Source organism: Tachyglossus aculeatus, chromosome 21 (genome assembly GCF_015852505.1).
Source record: "Tachyglossus aculeatus isolate mTacAcu1 chromosome 21, mTacAcu1.pri, whole genome shotgun sequence".
NCBI classification, from domain to species: Eukaryota; Metazoa; Chordata; class Mammalia; order Monotremata; family Tachyglossidae; genus Tachyglossus; species Tachyglossus aculeatus.
In genome coordinates, this window is record NC_052086.1 from 9,897,471 (window position 1) to 9,912,693 (window position 15,223).

The window sequence follows — 15,223 nt, forward strand, 5'->3', positions numbered from 1 at the left end:
AAAGAAAAGAAAAAGGGACACAGGGCCTGCCTCGACTTAAGATGCCTATCTAGGTAAGTCTGCTCCTTGCTCCCCGAACGCAGGCTCCCGTAGAGAAGCAGCGTGGCTCAGTGGAAAGAGCCCGGGCTTTGGAGTCAGAGGTCATGGGTTCAAATCCCGGCTCCTCCAACTGTCAGCTGTGTGACTTTGGGCAAGTTACTTAACTGCTCTGTGCCTCAGTTCCCTCATCTGTAAAATGGGGATGAAGACTGTGAGCCCCCCGTGGGACAACCTAATCACCTTGTAACCTCCCTAGCGCTTAGAACAGTGCTTCGTACATAGTAAGCGCTTAATAAATGCCGTTAAAAAAAGAAAAGCTGCCTCCTGGTCACCCAGTTCAGGAGGGCAGCCTCCCCCTACCCGGCAGATGCTTGCCGGCGGGTCACTGAGAGTGGTCCTCACATTAGGAGGCCAGAGATGTGCTTGTTTGGCCACGAGGAAGCCCCGTGGGTCTGAAAGAGACAGCTTTCTTCCAACACCCGTGGCAGCCACGTCTCCTGCCTCGGGGGACGGTTCTCTGATGGTCTGGGGGACTCCAGGCCTCCCCGTGGACCGGGCCAGACCCCGCTCAGGGAGAGAGGAGCGCAGTCTAAAGAGCCTCGAGGAGAGGGATTGCGGCCTAGTGGCTAGAGCAGGGGCCTGAGAGTCAGGAGGACCTGAGTTCTAATCCCAGCTCTGCCACTTGTCTGCGGTGTGAACTTGGGCAAGTCAGTTCACTTTGCCAAGCCTCACTTCCCTCATCTGCAAAATGGGGATGAAGACTGGGAGCCCCATCCGGGAAATGGACTGTGTTCAAACTGATTAGCTTGTATCTACCCCAGCGTTTAGAACAGTGCCTGACACAGAGTAAGCACTTAAGTACCACCAAAATTAAAAAAGAGAAAAAGCATCTGCAAAATGGGGATGAAGACTGGGAGCCTCATCTGGGAAATGCACTGTGTTCAAACTGATTAGCTTGTATCTACCCCAGTATTTAGAACAGTGCCTGACACAGAGTAAGCACTTAAGAAGTACCAAAATTAAAAAAAAAGAGAAAAAGCCCAGCCTCTGGCTTACTGTGTGACCCTGTGTAATCCGCTTAGCCACTCTGGGCCTCAGGTTCCTTGGCTGTGAAATGGAGAAACAAGACCTGCCCTCCCTCTTGGGCTGAACCCCAGATGGGTCGGGACCATTTCCAACTTGATGATCCTGTGTCGAACCCCAGTATTTAGCACAGGGAATGCACTTAATGCCATCATTATTACTGCCCGCTGGCCAGGTCGCACGTGCCCCGGCGCCCGACTCGAGCTGTGCCAGGGAAGGCCTGGTCTTTCCGGGCCTCCGGGGGACAAACCAGTGGGACCGCGAGGGTGGGCGAGCGCCCGGGGAACGGGGCAGGGCGCCGCTGCGCCCGGTCCTCACCGTACTGGCCCGAGCTGATGGCGATCTCGATGATGGAGTCGCTGATCTGGGTGGCCGGCTCGCCTTGAGACAGCACGTCCTCGGGCGGGCCGGGAAGAGAGATGTCCAGCAGAGCAGACACGTTGGGCGGAGACAGGCGGGTACTGGTGCCCTCGGACGTGGGCAGGGGAGGGGTTGCCAGGCCGTTCTGAAGAGGGGCCTTGGACAGCTCCGTCAGGGAGAGAACGGATGAGTCCTGTGTTGGGGACAGAGGGGGGAAACAGAGCGGGTGAAGGACCCGGTAGAGTGAGAACCCTGGGCTCGACAAGGTGAGACTAGAGTCCTATGTATATCTCGGTGGGACCTTAATTTTCCAGCACTTAGAACGGTACTCTGCACATAGTAAGCGCTTAACAAATGCCAACATTATTATTACCGGGGTTTGGCCGGGCCCAACCTGTGGTGTAGAGGTCAAATGGGGAAGGGCTGGCAGCGTGACGTGGGGGCAGGGGCACTGCCGGGCTCAGCCCCAGCCCATCTGGAGGCCACCCAGCCGCCCCTCGCCGTGGCTCTGGGCTGCCCCGTCCTGTCTGGACTGTCTCTATATGTTGCCAACTTGTACTTCCCAAGTGCTTACTACAGTGCTCTGCACACAGTAAGAGCTCAATAAATACGATTGATTGATTGGAGGGGAGGGTGACGGGGCCGGCCAAGCGGCTGCCCACAGATGGGGCCGGCGGCTGTGGGAAGGGCGTGCAGGGGGCTCCCACCACCGGCCCCGCGGCGGCCCCCATCCACCCGCCCCACGGGCTGTATCGAGCTAGCAGACGGGACTTGGGAGAGGGCAGACCGCCTGCCGGCGTGGGTCCGGATACTGGCACCAACCGGACCTCCTGTGGTGATGTCTACATCGGGGCAACGGAAGACTTAGCTGGCTCGGAGGAACGGGGCTGGGCCAAGGGGAGCCCCGCTCGGGCGGGCCTTGGGTGACGGCGGAACAGACTGGCCGAGCCAAACGGCTCCCGGGCGTCCCCGGAGACGCCCAACTCCAGAGCCCCCGGCCCCTTCCGGGGAGAGGAGAAGAGTCGGCCATTCTGGTTTGGTTCACGCCACCCCGCTCCGGTCCCCGGATCCCAAGCCCAGGGTGCTTCCGAAGAGCCGCCCATTCCAGAGAAGAGGACTCACGGGGGGCTCGACTGATAGGAGAGAGCCAGGAAGACAAGGGACGAGTGAGAAAACCAGAGGATGGGGTGGGGAGATTCTGATCGTGCGCCCGCCCCCCGGGTCACCCCGGCCACCCAGCCGCAAAGTCCTTTACCTGGAAGCCGTCGGCCACGGGTCCTTGCTCCGGCCGAGGGGGCAGGCTGATGAACGGGACGCGACATCCACCGCTCGGCCCCTAAACGTACGATACGGAATCAATCAATCGATAGGACAAACCGAGCACCTATTCTATCAAACAGAGCGCTGGAGAAGCAGCGTGGCTTGGTGGATACAGCCCGGGCCTGGGAGTTGGAAGGGCATGGATTCTAATCCTGACTCCACCACGGATCTGCTGTGTCACCTTGGGCAAGTCACGTCACTTCTCTGGACCTCAATTACCTCATCTGGAAAATGGGGAGTGAGAGTGGGAGCCCTGCCCCACGACACTTACGTATAGATCTGTAATTTTATTTCTTTGTATTGATGTGTCTCCCCGCCTCTAGACTCTGAGCTCGTTATGGGCAGGGAAGGTCACTATTTATTGTTGTATTGGACTTGGTAATAATAATAATGATGGCATGTATTAAGCGCTTATTAGGTGCAAAGCACTGTTCTAAGCGCTGGGGAGGTTACGAGGTGATCAGGTTGTCCCACGGGGGGCTCACAGTCTTAATCCCCATTTTACAGATGAGGAAACTGAGGCCCAGAGAAGTGAAGTGACTTGCCCGAAGTCACACAGCTGACAATTGGCAGAGCCGGCATTTGAACCCATGACCTCTGACTCCAAAGCCCGTGCTCTTTCCACTGAGCCACGCTGCTTCTCAGTACAGTTCTTCTGCTTCTTAGTACAGTGCTCTGCATTAATAAGTGCTTAATAAATATGAGTGAATGAATGAATGAATAAATGAATGAATGAAAGGGACTGTGTCCAACCCAACTTGAATTTACCCCAGCACTTAGAACAGTGCTTGGCACATAGTAAGCACTTAAAAGTCCATAATTCTTATTATTATTATTACTGAATGCCTGAGAGGGTGCGACAGAGTTAGCGGGCATGAGCCCTGCCCTCAAGGAGTTTCCAGTCGGAGCGCAGGGCACTGTACTTAGCGCTTGGGAGAGTCCAAGAATTAGGGCACGATCCCTGCCCTAGGGGAGCTTACAGTCCACTGTGTGGAAAGCACCGTACTGAGAGCTTGGGAGAATCCAAATGGAGTTAGTAGGCACACCCGCCCGCCCTCGAGGAGTTTAGGGTTTCCTGGGAGCCAAGTACTGTACTGAGCAATTGGGACGAGCTGAGAGAGTTAGCAGCCAGGGAAACTAGGCCCTAAAATCTCTCACAGAAATGAGGGGGGAGAAAAAATGGATACGTAGATGAGTCAAAGTGCTATCTATGGGAAATGCTGGGCCTACAAGTTCTCCGGGTGGCTGGGAAGAAGCGGAGGGGAAGCTGGCCTGGAAGTGCTTAGGTGGAAATTGAAGGGAGAAGAGAGGTGGACTGGGGAAAATCCCCTGGAGTGGGGGGATTGCAGGAAGGCCTGGTGTGGAGGGGTATGGAGGGAAGGGAGGGTGGCCCAAAGGAGGGGAGAGCTGCCCACTCGCCATGGACCAGAACTCCAGCCAAGGGGCCTGTTGTTCAGCGGGGGCTCTTGGAGGGCAGTCCCTCCCTGTTTAAAGGATAGCCCTGCCTGTGTATAACCCAGCAGGAGCACTTCCTGAGCATCTCCTCCGGTGCAGAGCACCGTACTGAGCACCTAGGGTTTCACAGAGCGCTACCCCACGCCCTTGGGAGAGCGCGGCCCAGGTAGAAAACACGATCCCCGCCCACGAGGAGTGGCCCGCCGACAGCACTGACCTCCACGGCGGAGATGGGGTGCCCGTTCCGGTGGGTCCCGGCCAGGTCCGGCCCCGTGACGGCGGAGGCCACCTCGTCCGGGGTCAGCGGGGACATGGCCGGCAGGCCCTCGGCGTCCAGCACGGGGAGGGGGCTCCCGGGAATGATGCCGGCACTCTTAGCTGCCAAGTCGATGGCGCCTGGGGGCAGGAAAGGGGAGTAACAGTCAGGCCACCGCCTCCAAATCCTCCTCCGGCAAGGCCTCTCTGCTCCTCTGCCCCGCCCAGAATAAACACATCTTCCGCCAACCGGGTCTCGGGAGGAGTCCGAGAAGGTTTCAAATTCGGGGGAGGAACGGTGACCGCTCTGTAAGCTGATCAATAGTCTGTATACACTGAGTGCTTTCACTGAGCTAAGCGCTTTAGGTCAACACCACTGAAATAGCTTGCTGCCACCCTGCTCCCCGCTTCACGGGTCCGACCCCCACCCCCGTTGCCCGCCTCTGTTGGAGAACCAGGACCGCCCACCCCAGGGCGGGGGGACGCGCTAACCTCCCGGTTGGCCGGCTGACCTGTGTCAAAATGCCCAGGCGGGATCTCCCATCCTGCCCGATTCCCAGGAGGGCCCAGTGGCTCCGCTTCCCAAGACGGCGGCACCGGGAGGCACGCGTGCCCTTGCCGATGGTACATCTCACCCCCTCCCCATAAGGCTCCTCGGGGACCCTGCCCTAATCCAACCCTCTCCTCGGGACACCTCCCTCGCCCGCCGCTTCTCTCCCCCGGCTGCCGCCGGACACAAACCGATGCCAGCTTTTACCAAGTGACGTGCGCTTCCGGGATACTTACTGGACAGGTGATTCGCCGACTGGGCTGGAAGAACCTTGGGCACGATAGGTCGAGACAGAGCGGCTTTGGTCAGAGAGGACTGGATGGGCCGAAATGAGCCTCTTCCTGTAGGGGAAGGGGGAGCGGACATGGACAGGTCAGGACAGATGGCCCGACACGCACACGTGCGCATACACACGTGCACGGACACACACAGTCCTCTATCTACACAACCCCCAGGGGGGAAGACAGGTGACGCTGGACAGAGTGGTCAGAAAATCGCTGGACAGGAAAACTGGCCTCCCTGGGGTTTGTAGCTACAAAGAGTGACCGCAGAATAGTGGAATCCATTAAGTGCTTACAAGGTGCGGAGCACTGAACTAAGACACGGGGCTACATGGGGTACACTTGTCTGTTGTGTGAGCATGGGCAAGTCACTTTGCTTTTCTGTGCCTCAGTTCCCTCATCTGTAAAATGGGGATTAAGACTGAGAAGCCCATGTGGGATAGGGGCTGTGGCCAACCCGATTTGCTTGCATCCACCCCAGCGCTCTGCAGAGTGACTGGTACATAGTAAGTGCGTAAAATAAACCACAATTATTACTATTATTATTATTATCGAGGGGGATGGTTTCTGAGTGAAGAAGCACCTTTGGGCGGGTGTGCCGTGAGGACCAGCCTGGCAGGGATACCGAGGCAAAATGCCCATGGGGTTAAGGCGTCACAGCCCAGCCCCTATGGTTGCATCGGCCGTCAAACAATCTCCGTTGTTCCCTCACATGCCGCTCACCTGCTCGCCCATTGCGCTCTGGGCCCCGGCGGGGACCCCTGGGGGAGCAGGGCAAAGAGGGGGCCACCGGCCCCCACAATCCGTCCATCCACATGACTTCTCGGACCAGAAGCCTCAGCGCCGTTGGACTCGAGGCGAGCCACTGGCCCTACCACTTTCAATCCCCGGGAGCGGGTTTCCGAGGCTCGCCCCTCCGGTCCCAGGGCCGTGGGGTGGGGAGCCCGGGGAGCCTTACCCGTTATGGAGGAGTTGGACAGGATGGAGAAAGAGCAGACGTTGTGGGATGCATTTCCAGAGGGTCTGGGAAGCAGCGTTCTCTGCAAGAGGGAAGACAAAAATGAAAATTAAAAATGAGAAGGAACTTGACACGGTTTCAAGAGACACCTCACTCATCCATTCGATCGTATTTACTGGGCCTTTACTGTGTGCAGAGCACTGTACTAAGTGCTTGGAAAAGAGTACAACAGAACAACAGATACATTCCTGCCCACGACGAGCTCACAGTTTAGAGTGGGAGACAGACATTAATATAGACAAATTGCAGACATACACAGATATATCCAAATGTGCAGTGGGGACAGGAGGGAGGATGAATGACAGAGCAGGTAAGAGTGGCGCAGAAGACAGTGGGAGAGATCTGGGTTGCAGTGGTGATGATGTATATTTTTCAATGAATGGAGTGCAACGCCTCATACGCAGCACTCGGGAGAGACCGAAAACGCAAGATTTATTCCCTGCTCACACGGAGCTTTCGCTGTCATGGGGGCGATATCTCAGGATAATAATAATAATGGCATTTATTAAGCACTTACTATGTGCAAAGCACTGTTCTAAGCGCTGGGAAGGTTACAAGGTGATCAAGTTGTCTCACGTGGGGCTCACAGTCTTTAATCCCCATTTCACAGATGAGGGAACTGAGGCACAAAGAAGTTAAGTGACTTGCCCAAAGTCACACAGCTGACAATTGGCGGAGCCGGGATTAGAACCCACAACCTCTGGTTCCAAAGCCCGGGCTCTTTCCACTGAGCCACGCTGCTTCTCTCAAGGATACAGGGAATCAGGACACCACGTGACAGGTTCCAGGACAACCTAGTTGGGAAATTTTGCTCCTCTAATGCCAATCTACTCGCTATACTTCGGTCTCGTCTATCTGGCCGCTGATTCCTCGCCCACGTTCTCCCTCTGGCCCGGAACTCCCTTCCCCTCCGTATCTGCCAGACCATCACTCTCTCCACCTTCAGAGCCTTATTCAAATCACATCTCTGAAGCAGCGTGGCTTAGCGGAAAGAGCCCGGGCTTTGGAGTCAGAGGTCGTGGGTTCTAATCCCGGCTCCGCCGCTTCTCAGCTGTGTGACTCTGGGCGAGTCACTTCACTGGGCCTCTGTGACCTCATCTATAAAATGGGGATTAAGACTGTGAGCCCCACGTGGGACAATCCGATAACCTTCTATCTATCCCAGCGCTTAGAACAGTGCTCGGCACATAGTAAGCACTTAGCAAATACCCTCGTTCTTATTATCTCCGAGCAGCATGGCTTGTTGGGAAGAGCCCGGGTCCAGAAGTCAGAAGAACCTGGGTTCTAATGCCGGCTCCGCCACCTGTCTGATGTGTGACTTCGGGAAAGTCACTTAACTTGTCTGTGCCTCAGTTGCCTAATCTGTAAAACGGGGATTAAGACTGTGAGCCCTGTACGAGACCGGTATAGTGTTCAATCTGATTACCTTGTATCTATCCAAGGGCTTAGAACAGTGTTGGGCACATACTAAGTGCTTAACAAGTACCATTATTGCAATTATTATCATCTCTTCCAAGAGGCCTTCCCCGACTAACCCGTCTCCCCTCCCTTCTCCACCACTCACCCCGTTGGATCCGTATCCCCAAATTGCTACAGCCCCAACTCCACAGAACTTCTGTATCTATATATTTGTGAACATTCACACCCGGTGGGTTGCTGGAAGCTCCTCGTGGGCAGGGAACGGGTCTGCCAACTCTGACGTGCAATACTCTCCCAAATGCTTAGTCCAGCGCTCTGCACACAATATTATTAAGTCCCATCGAGTTGTTTCCAATTCATAGCGACTCTCTGGATGGATTTTCTCCAGAATGTCCTGTCCTCTGCCAAAATGCGCAACCTCCCTAAAGGTTCTTCCGTTATCATTGCTATGGCCTCTATCCATCTAGCTGCTGGTCTGCCTCTCCCACATTTTCCCTGGACTTTTCCTAGCATTAATTTCTTCTCCTGAAAATTAGTCCTCCTCATTATTTGCCCCAAATACGCTAATCTAAGTCAAGTCATCTGGTCTTCCAAAGACAGAAAGCGCTCAAACAGATACCATGGATCTATCGACTGAATCGGAATGTCCACAGCGGGAACACAGAGAAGCAGCGTGCCTCAGTGGAAAGAGCACGGGCTATGGAGTCAGAGGTCATGGGTTCAAATTCCGGCTCCACCAATTGTCAGCTGTGTGACTTTGGGCAAGTCACTTCACTTCTCTGTGCCTCAGTTCCCTCGTCTGTAAAATGGGGATTAAGACTGTGAGCCCCCCGTGGGACAACCTGATCACCTTGTAACCTCCCCAGCGCTTAGAACAGTGCTTTGCACATAGTAAGCGCTTAATAAATGCCATCATTATTATTATTCAGCCTCAATGAGCTGCCTCTAGCCTGGAAAGCTCCTTTTGAGCAGGGAATGGATCCGCCAACTCTGACGCTCTATACTCTCCCAAGTGCTTAGTCCAGGGCCTTGCACAGCGTAAGCACTCAAGAAATCCCACCGATTGGTTGACTGCCCTGACCTGGACCACGAGTGGTTTCCGCAGGTGCCGATTCCGGAGCTTCCTGGGCTTTGGCAAGAAGAAGTCGGACTGCATCTGCGAAGGAAAACAGAATCGACACCGTGAAACGTCTCCTGGGATGACCCGTTCCACCTGCCCCCGTGTTTAAATGAGGGAGGAGAAAGCCAGCAGAGTCACTCCTTGGTTGTGCCTCTCTGCGGGGTACGCCGAACCAATCAGACAGAGAAGGATTGGGGAGGAAGCAGAGAGGCAGGCTGGAAAGAAGAGGAGAAGCTCAGCCATCCCGAGGCGAGGAGAAGCGAGCTGGCACGCTAGGAGAGCAGGCTCCACGGACAGCTCGGGCTGCGGACCCTGGACGGACAAAGAGCATCAGGAGAAATCAGCGACGATCCCCAGAAGCCCGAAGTCCAGTGGCTAGGACTCCTAAGAAGCGAGGCTTCGGCCCGACAGGGAGGACGTGAACTCCGAGGCACCGACAGGGAACAGAAATAACAATAATTGTGGTACTTGTAAAGCGCTTACTACATGCCAAGCGTTGGGATGGATACAGGCAAATCGGGTTGGACACGGTCCCTGTCCCACTTGGGGCTCACAGTCTCAATCCTCATTTTCCAGACGAGGTAACTGAGGCCCGGAGAAGTGAAGTGACTTGCCTGAGGTCACCCAGCAGACAAGTGGCAGAGCTGGGATTAGAACCCACGACCTTCTGACTCCCAGACTTGTACTCTAGGGGCTGGGAGAGACGGCCCGGATGCCGGGGAGACACGTGACCTGGGGAGTCATGGGCCTGAGCTTCCAGCAGCCCCGGGAAAGGAGTGGGTAGGCGAGTCCCCGATGACCTCTACGCCTCAGGGAGATGCCTTAAGCTTTAGAATGGTGGCAGCAAGAGGAATGCAGGTGCCTGGGGGGCAGTGAGGAGGACACCCTAAAATCTGCAATAAAATGAGAAATCTGTAGACTTTAGGACCCAGTCCAGGGGCTCCTGCAGTGATTTTGGGGGGCGGAGGGGTGCTCTCTCACCCAGAGTCAGGGCTGAAGACCCTTGGTGACATCCTGCCAGCTGCTGGCTTGACAAACCCCGGCCCCCGCCAACCACCACCACCCAAATGCCCTCTTGGGCCTCAGCCCCGTCCGTGGGTTTGCAATGCCAACTCTCAGTAAGGCTGCTCTACATCCTGCCGTGCCCAAGACATACATCTCGAGAGCGGTACCTTGGAGAAACCAAACTATTTTTATTTTTTCACTTCACCAACAGGAGGGTGAAAACCACCCCAACCAGAAAGCCAGAACTGGCATTCTTTCCCTAGGAGTCTCTTGCTGTTTCTTGGTCTTCCTCCGATTTTCGATTTGGAAGCCGCCTGGCTGCTGGGGTAATTTCTGACAATAACCTGGTTCCTTTCTCTAGAACCCAATCCTGAGCTATGTAAGCACTTTAAGCTCCTAATGCGTATGAAAAATTACCATAATGAAAAGAGAATCAAAAGAATCACCCATCGTGCCCACCGACTGTTGCACTGTACTTTCCCACCTGTTTATTACGATGTTCTGCCCACAGTGTGCAATCAACAAATACCACAGATCGAATGATCCTCCTACAAGCATACAAGACTCTGGTTGTGTCAGGGGTTTTTTTAAGGCACGAAACCACTTTTTCACACTTAAGGACTTTTTTTTCAGCAAGAGTAGATTTTTGTAGGTGTCAATGTCTCGTCTGTAGTTGGAAATCAACGGTCCTACTTTATCCCTTTTTTAAATGGTATCAGTTGTGTTTACTATGTGTCAGGCACTGTACTAAGCGCTGGGGTAGATATCAGCTAATCCGGTTGGACACAGCCGCTGTCCCACTTGTGGCTCAAAGTCTCAATCCCCATTTTACAGATGAGGTACTGTGGCACAGGGGGATTAAGCGACTTGCCCAAGGTCACGCAACAGACGAGGGGCGGAGTGGGGATTAGAACCCAGGTCCTCTGATTCCCGGGCCCGGGCTCGTTCCACTAGGCCACGTCCTGACGACTGGAAATACTTTGAACTTGTAAAATGTTGATTTCTTCCAAAGCATTCCAACATGAGTCAATTTGGTGGATCCTCCCAAAGTTCAGTTTGAGTAGGGAAAGGCAGGTGGCATTACCCCTTGTGACAGATGAGGAGACTGAGGCTCGGAAAGGTCGATGGTAGACACGGGATTGGGATCCCCGTCTTCTGTCTATTGCTGTTTCGAGCAGATCGAAGAGGAGAGTTTAGAGGAGAAGCTCCTTTTGGGAAATGAACAGGAACTGGAACTTTCCCCAGCGCTCAGTGAGGTACACGGAGTGTTCAGTAGATGCTCAATGAATAGCCTCACTGTTCCCACTAGCCTGGAAGCTCTCTGTCAGCAGGGAACGGGTCTCTTTTGTTGCGTCTTCCCAGGAGCTTAGTACAGTGCGTGGCACTCAGAGGGTGCTCAATAAATACCCTCACACCTGCTACTCCCAGGAGCTCTGGTCTACTTCTAGCAGACATCAGGGCGGAGAAGAAAGAGCCAAAATCTGGCCAACGGTTTAAACCCTAGACTTGGGATAGAAGGAGCGTATTCAATTCCTCAGTTGCCTCATTTGTAAAGGAGGGATTCAATGCTTGAAATCCCTCCTATTTAGACTATGAGCCCCATTTGGGACTGTGTCAAATCTGATTAACTATCATCTTAGCTCAGGGCTTAGAATGGTGGTCAACACCTAGTAAGCGCTTCACAAAAACAGCAATAATAGCACTTGCTTCTGACTCGACATACTGTGGGCCAGTATGTCATGGAGGGGCTGGGAAGGATGTTGGGGTCGAAGAGAAAGAGAGTGTGTGTTTGTGTGTGTGTAGAGGAGGGGGACAAGGGTAGGATGTGTGTAGAGGAGGGTAGGGGTGTGTTTGTGTGTGTGTTTACAAACACATCCACCCCTGGTACTCACACTGATGGTGTCCAGGTGCTGACGGAAGGTCAACTCCGCTTCTTTGCTGGGAGAGAAGAGTTTCCCATGCCGGCTGTTCGGGGGGAGGGTGGTCGGGACGGCAAACAGGCCGCCGTCCGAATCGCTGCTTCCGGAGTTGGATGGGCCGGCCACCAGAAGAGGCCTGGGGGGGTTTCTCAAACCTACAGAGAAACAGACATAGAGAGAGAGAGAGAGATGAGGTGGGAATGGCGGGGGGACAGAGAGGGCCCCGAGGAAAATGGCATTCCTCGGTTCCTGCTGCTGAAGACCTAAGAAATCTGAACCCGGATCAGACCACGCGGCCTAAGCTAAGTTCCTTCAAAAAGCCACAGGAATCCAGTGAGCCGCTTCCAGGGAAAACATGGGCCTGAGTTATGAGGTTGGAATTTCCCGTCAGCGCGCTTTGGTGGGTGCCCCTGCGGTGAGATGAACAGGCAACGGCCAACTTCTCGTTGCGGTTCCCGGTCCTTCTGGGTCAGAGCGGGCCGGCCGGGCCCCAGGTCGCTCTGGGATCCGCGGGTTCGTGTCCGCTGTCGGAGGGGGGATGGATTCAGACGGCCAGGGTTGGGAGTGGATGGGAAGGGAAGGGAAGGGCCATCCCGGCATCCCCCCGGCAAAGATACAAGGTTTCAGAGTCACAGATACTTCGGCGTAGTGGCTACAGCCCAGGCGTGAGAGTCAGAAGGTCACGGGTTCTAATTCGTGTATTACAGAACCCAATCCTAGAGCTCCGTAAGCACTTGAAGCTCTTAATGGGTATGAAAAATAATCATTATGAAGATTCTTTCTTCATTAGATTAGAACCCAGGTCCTAATCTAGGTCGAGGGTGGAGACTCAGGTTGACTGCGTGGAAGAAGACAATGGTAAAACCACTTCTGTATTTTTCCCGAGAAAACTCTTGGGATCCGCTACCAGAACGACTGCAGCTGGAGGTGGGGCGTTCTGGGAGAGGTGTGTCCATGGAGTCGCTATGGGTCGGAGATGAATCGACAGCACAAGACCCCGGCGCTTACAATGGTGCTTAGCACATCGGAAGTGCTTAACAGAGGCCATAATTATTATTATAATCTTGCCCCTCTCTGTGTTCTCAGGACAAATGGCCTAATTGGATCACAGCTCAAAAATAAATAAATAACAATAATAATAATGATGATAATAAATTTAAAAATCACCAAACGGCCCACCAGAAGCTGGAAGCTTCTCAGCCCCTGGGCAAAAAGCTTCCGTGATGATTGACAGAGACTTTGAAGACAGCAGGTGTGCCCGCCTGCTCTCTATGCCAGGAGTCACACGGCAAGCCTGACTCTCGTCTAAATAGATGGCACCACGAGGGCCGGGGGGCTGGGGGTTGGGTTCTTCCACTTATAGCATCCTGGGGTAGGAGCTTTTTTTTTCTTTAATTTGTTAAATGCTTATTTTGTGTCAAGCAACGTTTTAAGCACTGGGGTGGATACAAGTTAATCAGGTTGGACACAGTCCCTGCCCCTCCTGGAGCTCACACTCTAAACAGAAGGGAGAATAGGGCTTGAATTCCCATTGTGCAGTTAAGGAAAGTGAGGCACAGAGAGGCGAAGTGGCTTGCCCGACGTCACATAGCAGGCAGGTGGCGGAGCCGGGATAAGAACCCAGGTAATAATAATAACAATGATGGCATTTATTAAGCGCTTACTATGTGCAAAGCACTGTCCTAAGCGCTGGGGAGGTTACAAGGTAAGCAGGTTGTCCCACGTGGGACTCACAGTCTTCATCCTCATTTTACAGATGAGGTCACTGAGGTACAGAGAAGTTAAGTGACTTGCCCAAGGTCACACAGCTGACAAGCGGCAGAGCAGGGATTAGAACCCATGACCTCCGACTCCCAGGCCTGTGCTCTTTCCACTAGGCTATGCTACCTCAGGAGGGCTTGGCAGGGCAGGGAGGAGGACCATGATGCCCAAACGCTAAGTCTCGGTCAGTCAGTCAAAGGTATTTATTCAGCACTTACTGTGTACACAGGACCGCATTAAGTGGGATTTATTGAGTGCTGATTTTTTGTTGTTGTTGTTGCTTTATGGTACTTCAATTGTATTTATTGAGCACTTACTGTGTGCAGAGCACTGTACTAAGCGCTTACTAGGTGCCGGGCGCTGCACTAAGCACTAGGGTAGATACAACATAATCAGGTTAGACACGGTCCTTGTTCCACATGGGACTCACAGTCATGATCCTCATTTTATAGAGGACGGAAATGAGGCCCAAAGAATAATAATAATGATGATGGTATTTATTACACGCATACTGTTTATTTATTATAAATACGATGGTATTTATTACCACGCGTTGAGGTAGATACGAGGTAATCAGGTTGTCCCACGTGGGGCTCACAGTCTAAATCCCCGTTTTACAGATGAGGTAACTGAGGCCCAGAGAAGTGAAGTGACTTGCCCAAAGTCACACAGCTGACAAGTGGCGGAGCCGGGAATAGAGCCCTTGACCTCTGACACCCAAGCCCGGGCCCTTTCCATCAAGCCAAGCCAAAGGGAAGTGACTTGCCCAAGGTCCCACAAGCGGCATTAGAACCCAGGTCCTTCTAACTCCCAGCCCCGTGCTCTAGCCATTAGGCCGCGCTAGTGGATAACACGACAGCAGATAAAGACGATTGAAGGACTGACAGCTGAAATGGAAACGGGGAGGGGTCATTGTGGCTGGGGGGGGTCCCTCCCCGCCGGCCCCCTCCCCTCCCGTGGCCTCCCCTCTCCCTCTGGGCTGACTTACCTGAGGTGCCGGAGGCGGCGGCGGCGGTGGGGGAAAAGGCTTTGTTGTTGCGGAGAGCGGACTGGCTGCGGGCGCAGCGTGGGCTCCGGGTGCTGACGGCCATCACCTTCCCCGGCGGGGTCAGCGTCTGCTCCTCCGGGGTGGGCTTCGCCGACGCCGTGGAGGCCGCGGTCGCTGCGGTGCTCACCTCCGGGGCCTGCGGGGATGGGGGAGACGCGGGACCGTCACGGAGCGTTCGGGAGGGGCTCAGATTGGCCCGAACGGACCTGCCTTTCCCGTGCAAGTGACCCGGGCATAAAGGTTTGCCCGGAAAAATAAAAGAAAAAGATAGAGGTGAGAGAAGCGGGGAGGGAGGGCTACAACTGCAACGGCGGAATGGATCCGGGATGCGGAGAGGAAGCCGCGGAAGGGCGACAGCAGGAAATGGAGGAGGGAGGGGTGACGCCGAGGTGGCGTGGATGGGGTGGAGGGCCCGGGACCGGGAGTCCAGAGACCCGCCCACCTCGGCCGCTGGCTCATCATGTGCCCTCGAGTGAGCCCATCTCCACCTCCTCCCTCCTAGAGCGAAGGCCACACGAGGGCAGGGACCATCGGATCCCGCCCTGGCCCTCAGCCCCGTGATTGGCATCGCTTAAGGCCTCAATAAAATC

General features: G+C 54.5%; 1 protein-coding gene across 1 annotated transcript in view; it reads right to left on the reverse strand.

Moving 5' to 3' along the window:
• The window catches only part of CRAMP1 (cramped chromatin regulator homolog 1), a 54,515-nt gene that overhangs the window by 4,619 nt on the left and 34,673 nt on the right, over positions 1–15,223 (reverse strand). Inside the window, exons 11-18 of the mRNA XM_038763095.1 lie at positions 14,574–14,769; positions 11,798–11,979; positions 8,862–8,936; positions 6,302–6,383; positions 5,299–5,403; positions 4,475–4,653; positions 2,738–2,818; positions 1,441–1,675 (exon numbers count right to left, since the gene is read on the reverse strand). Of these exons, the coding sequence (XP_038619023.1) occupies positions 1,441–1,675; positions 2,738–2,818; positions 4,475–4,653; positions 5,299–5,403; positions 6,302–6,383; positions 8,862–8,936; positions 11,798–11,979; positions 14,574–14,769 (1,135 nt within the window). The remainder of the gene's footprint in view (positions 1–1,440; positions 1,676–2,737; positions 2,819–4,474; positions 4,654–5,298; positions 5,404–6,301; positions 6,384–8,861; positions 8,937–11,797; positions 11,980–14,573; positions 14,770–15,223) is intronic.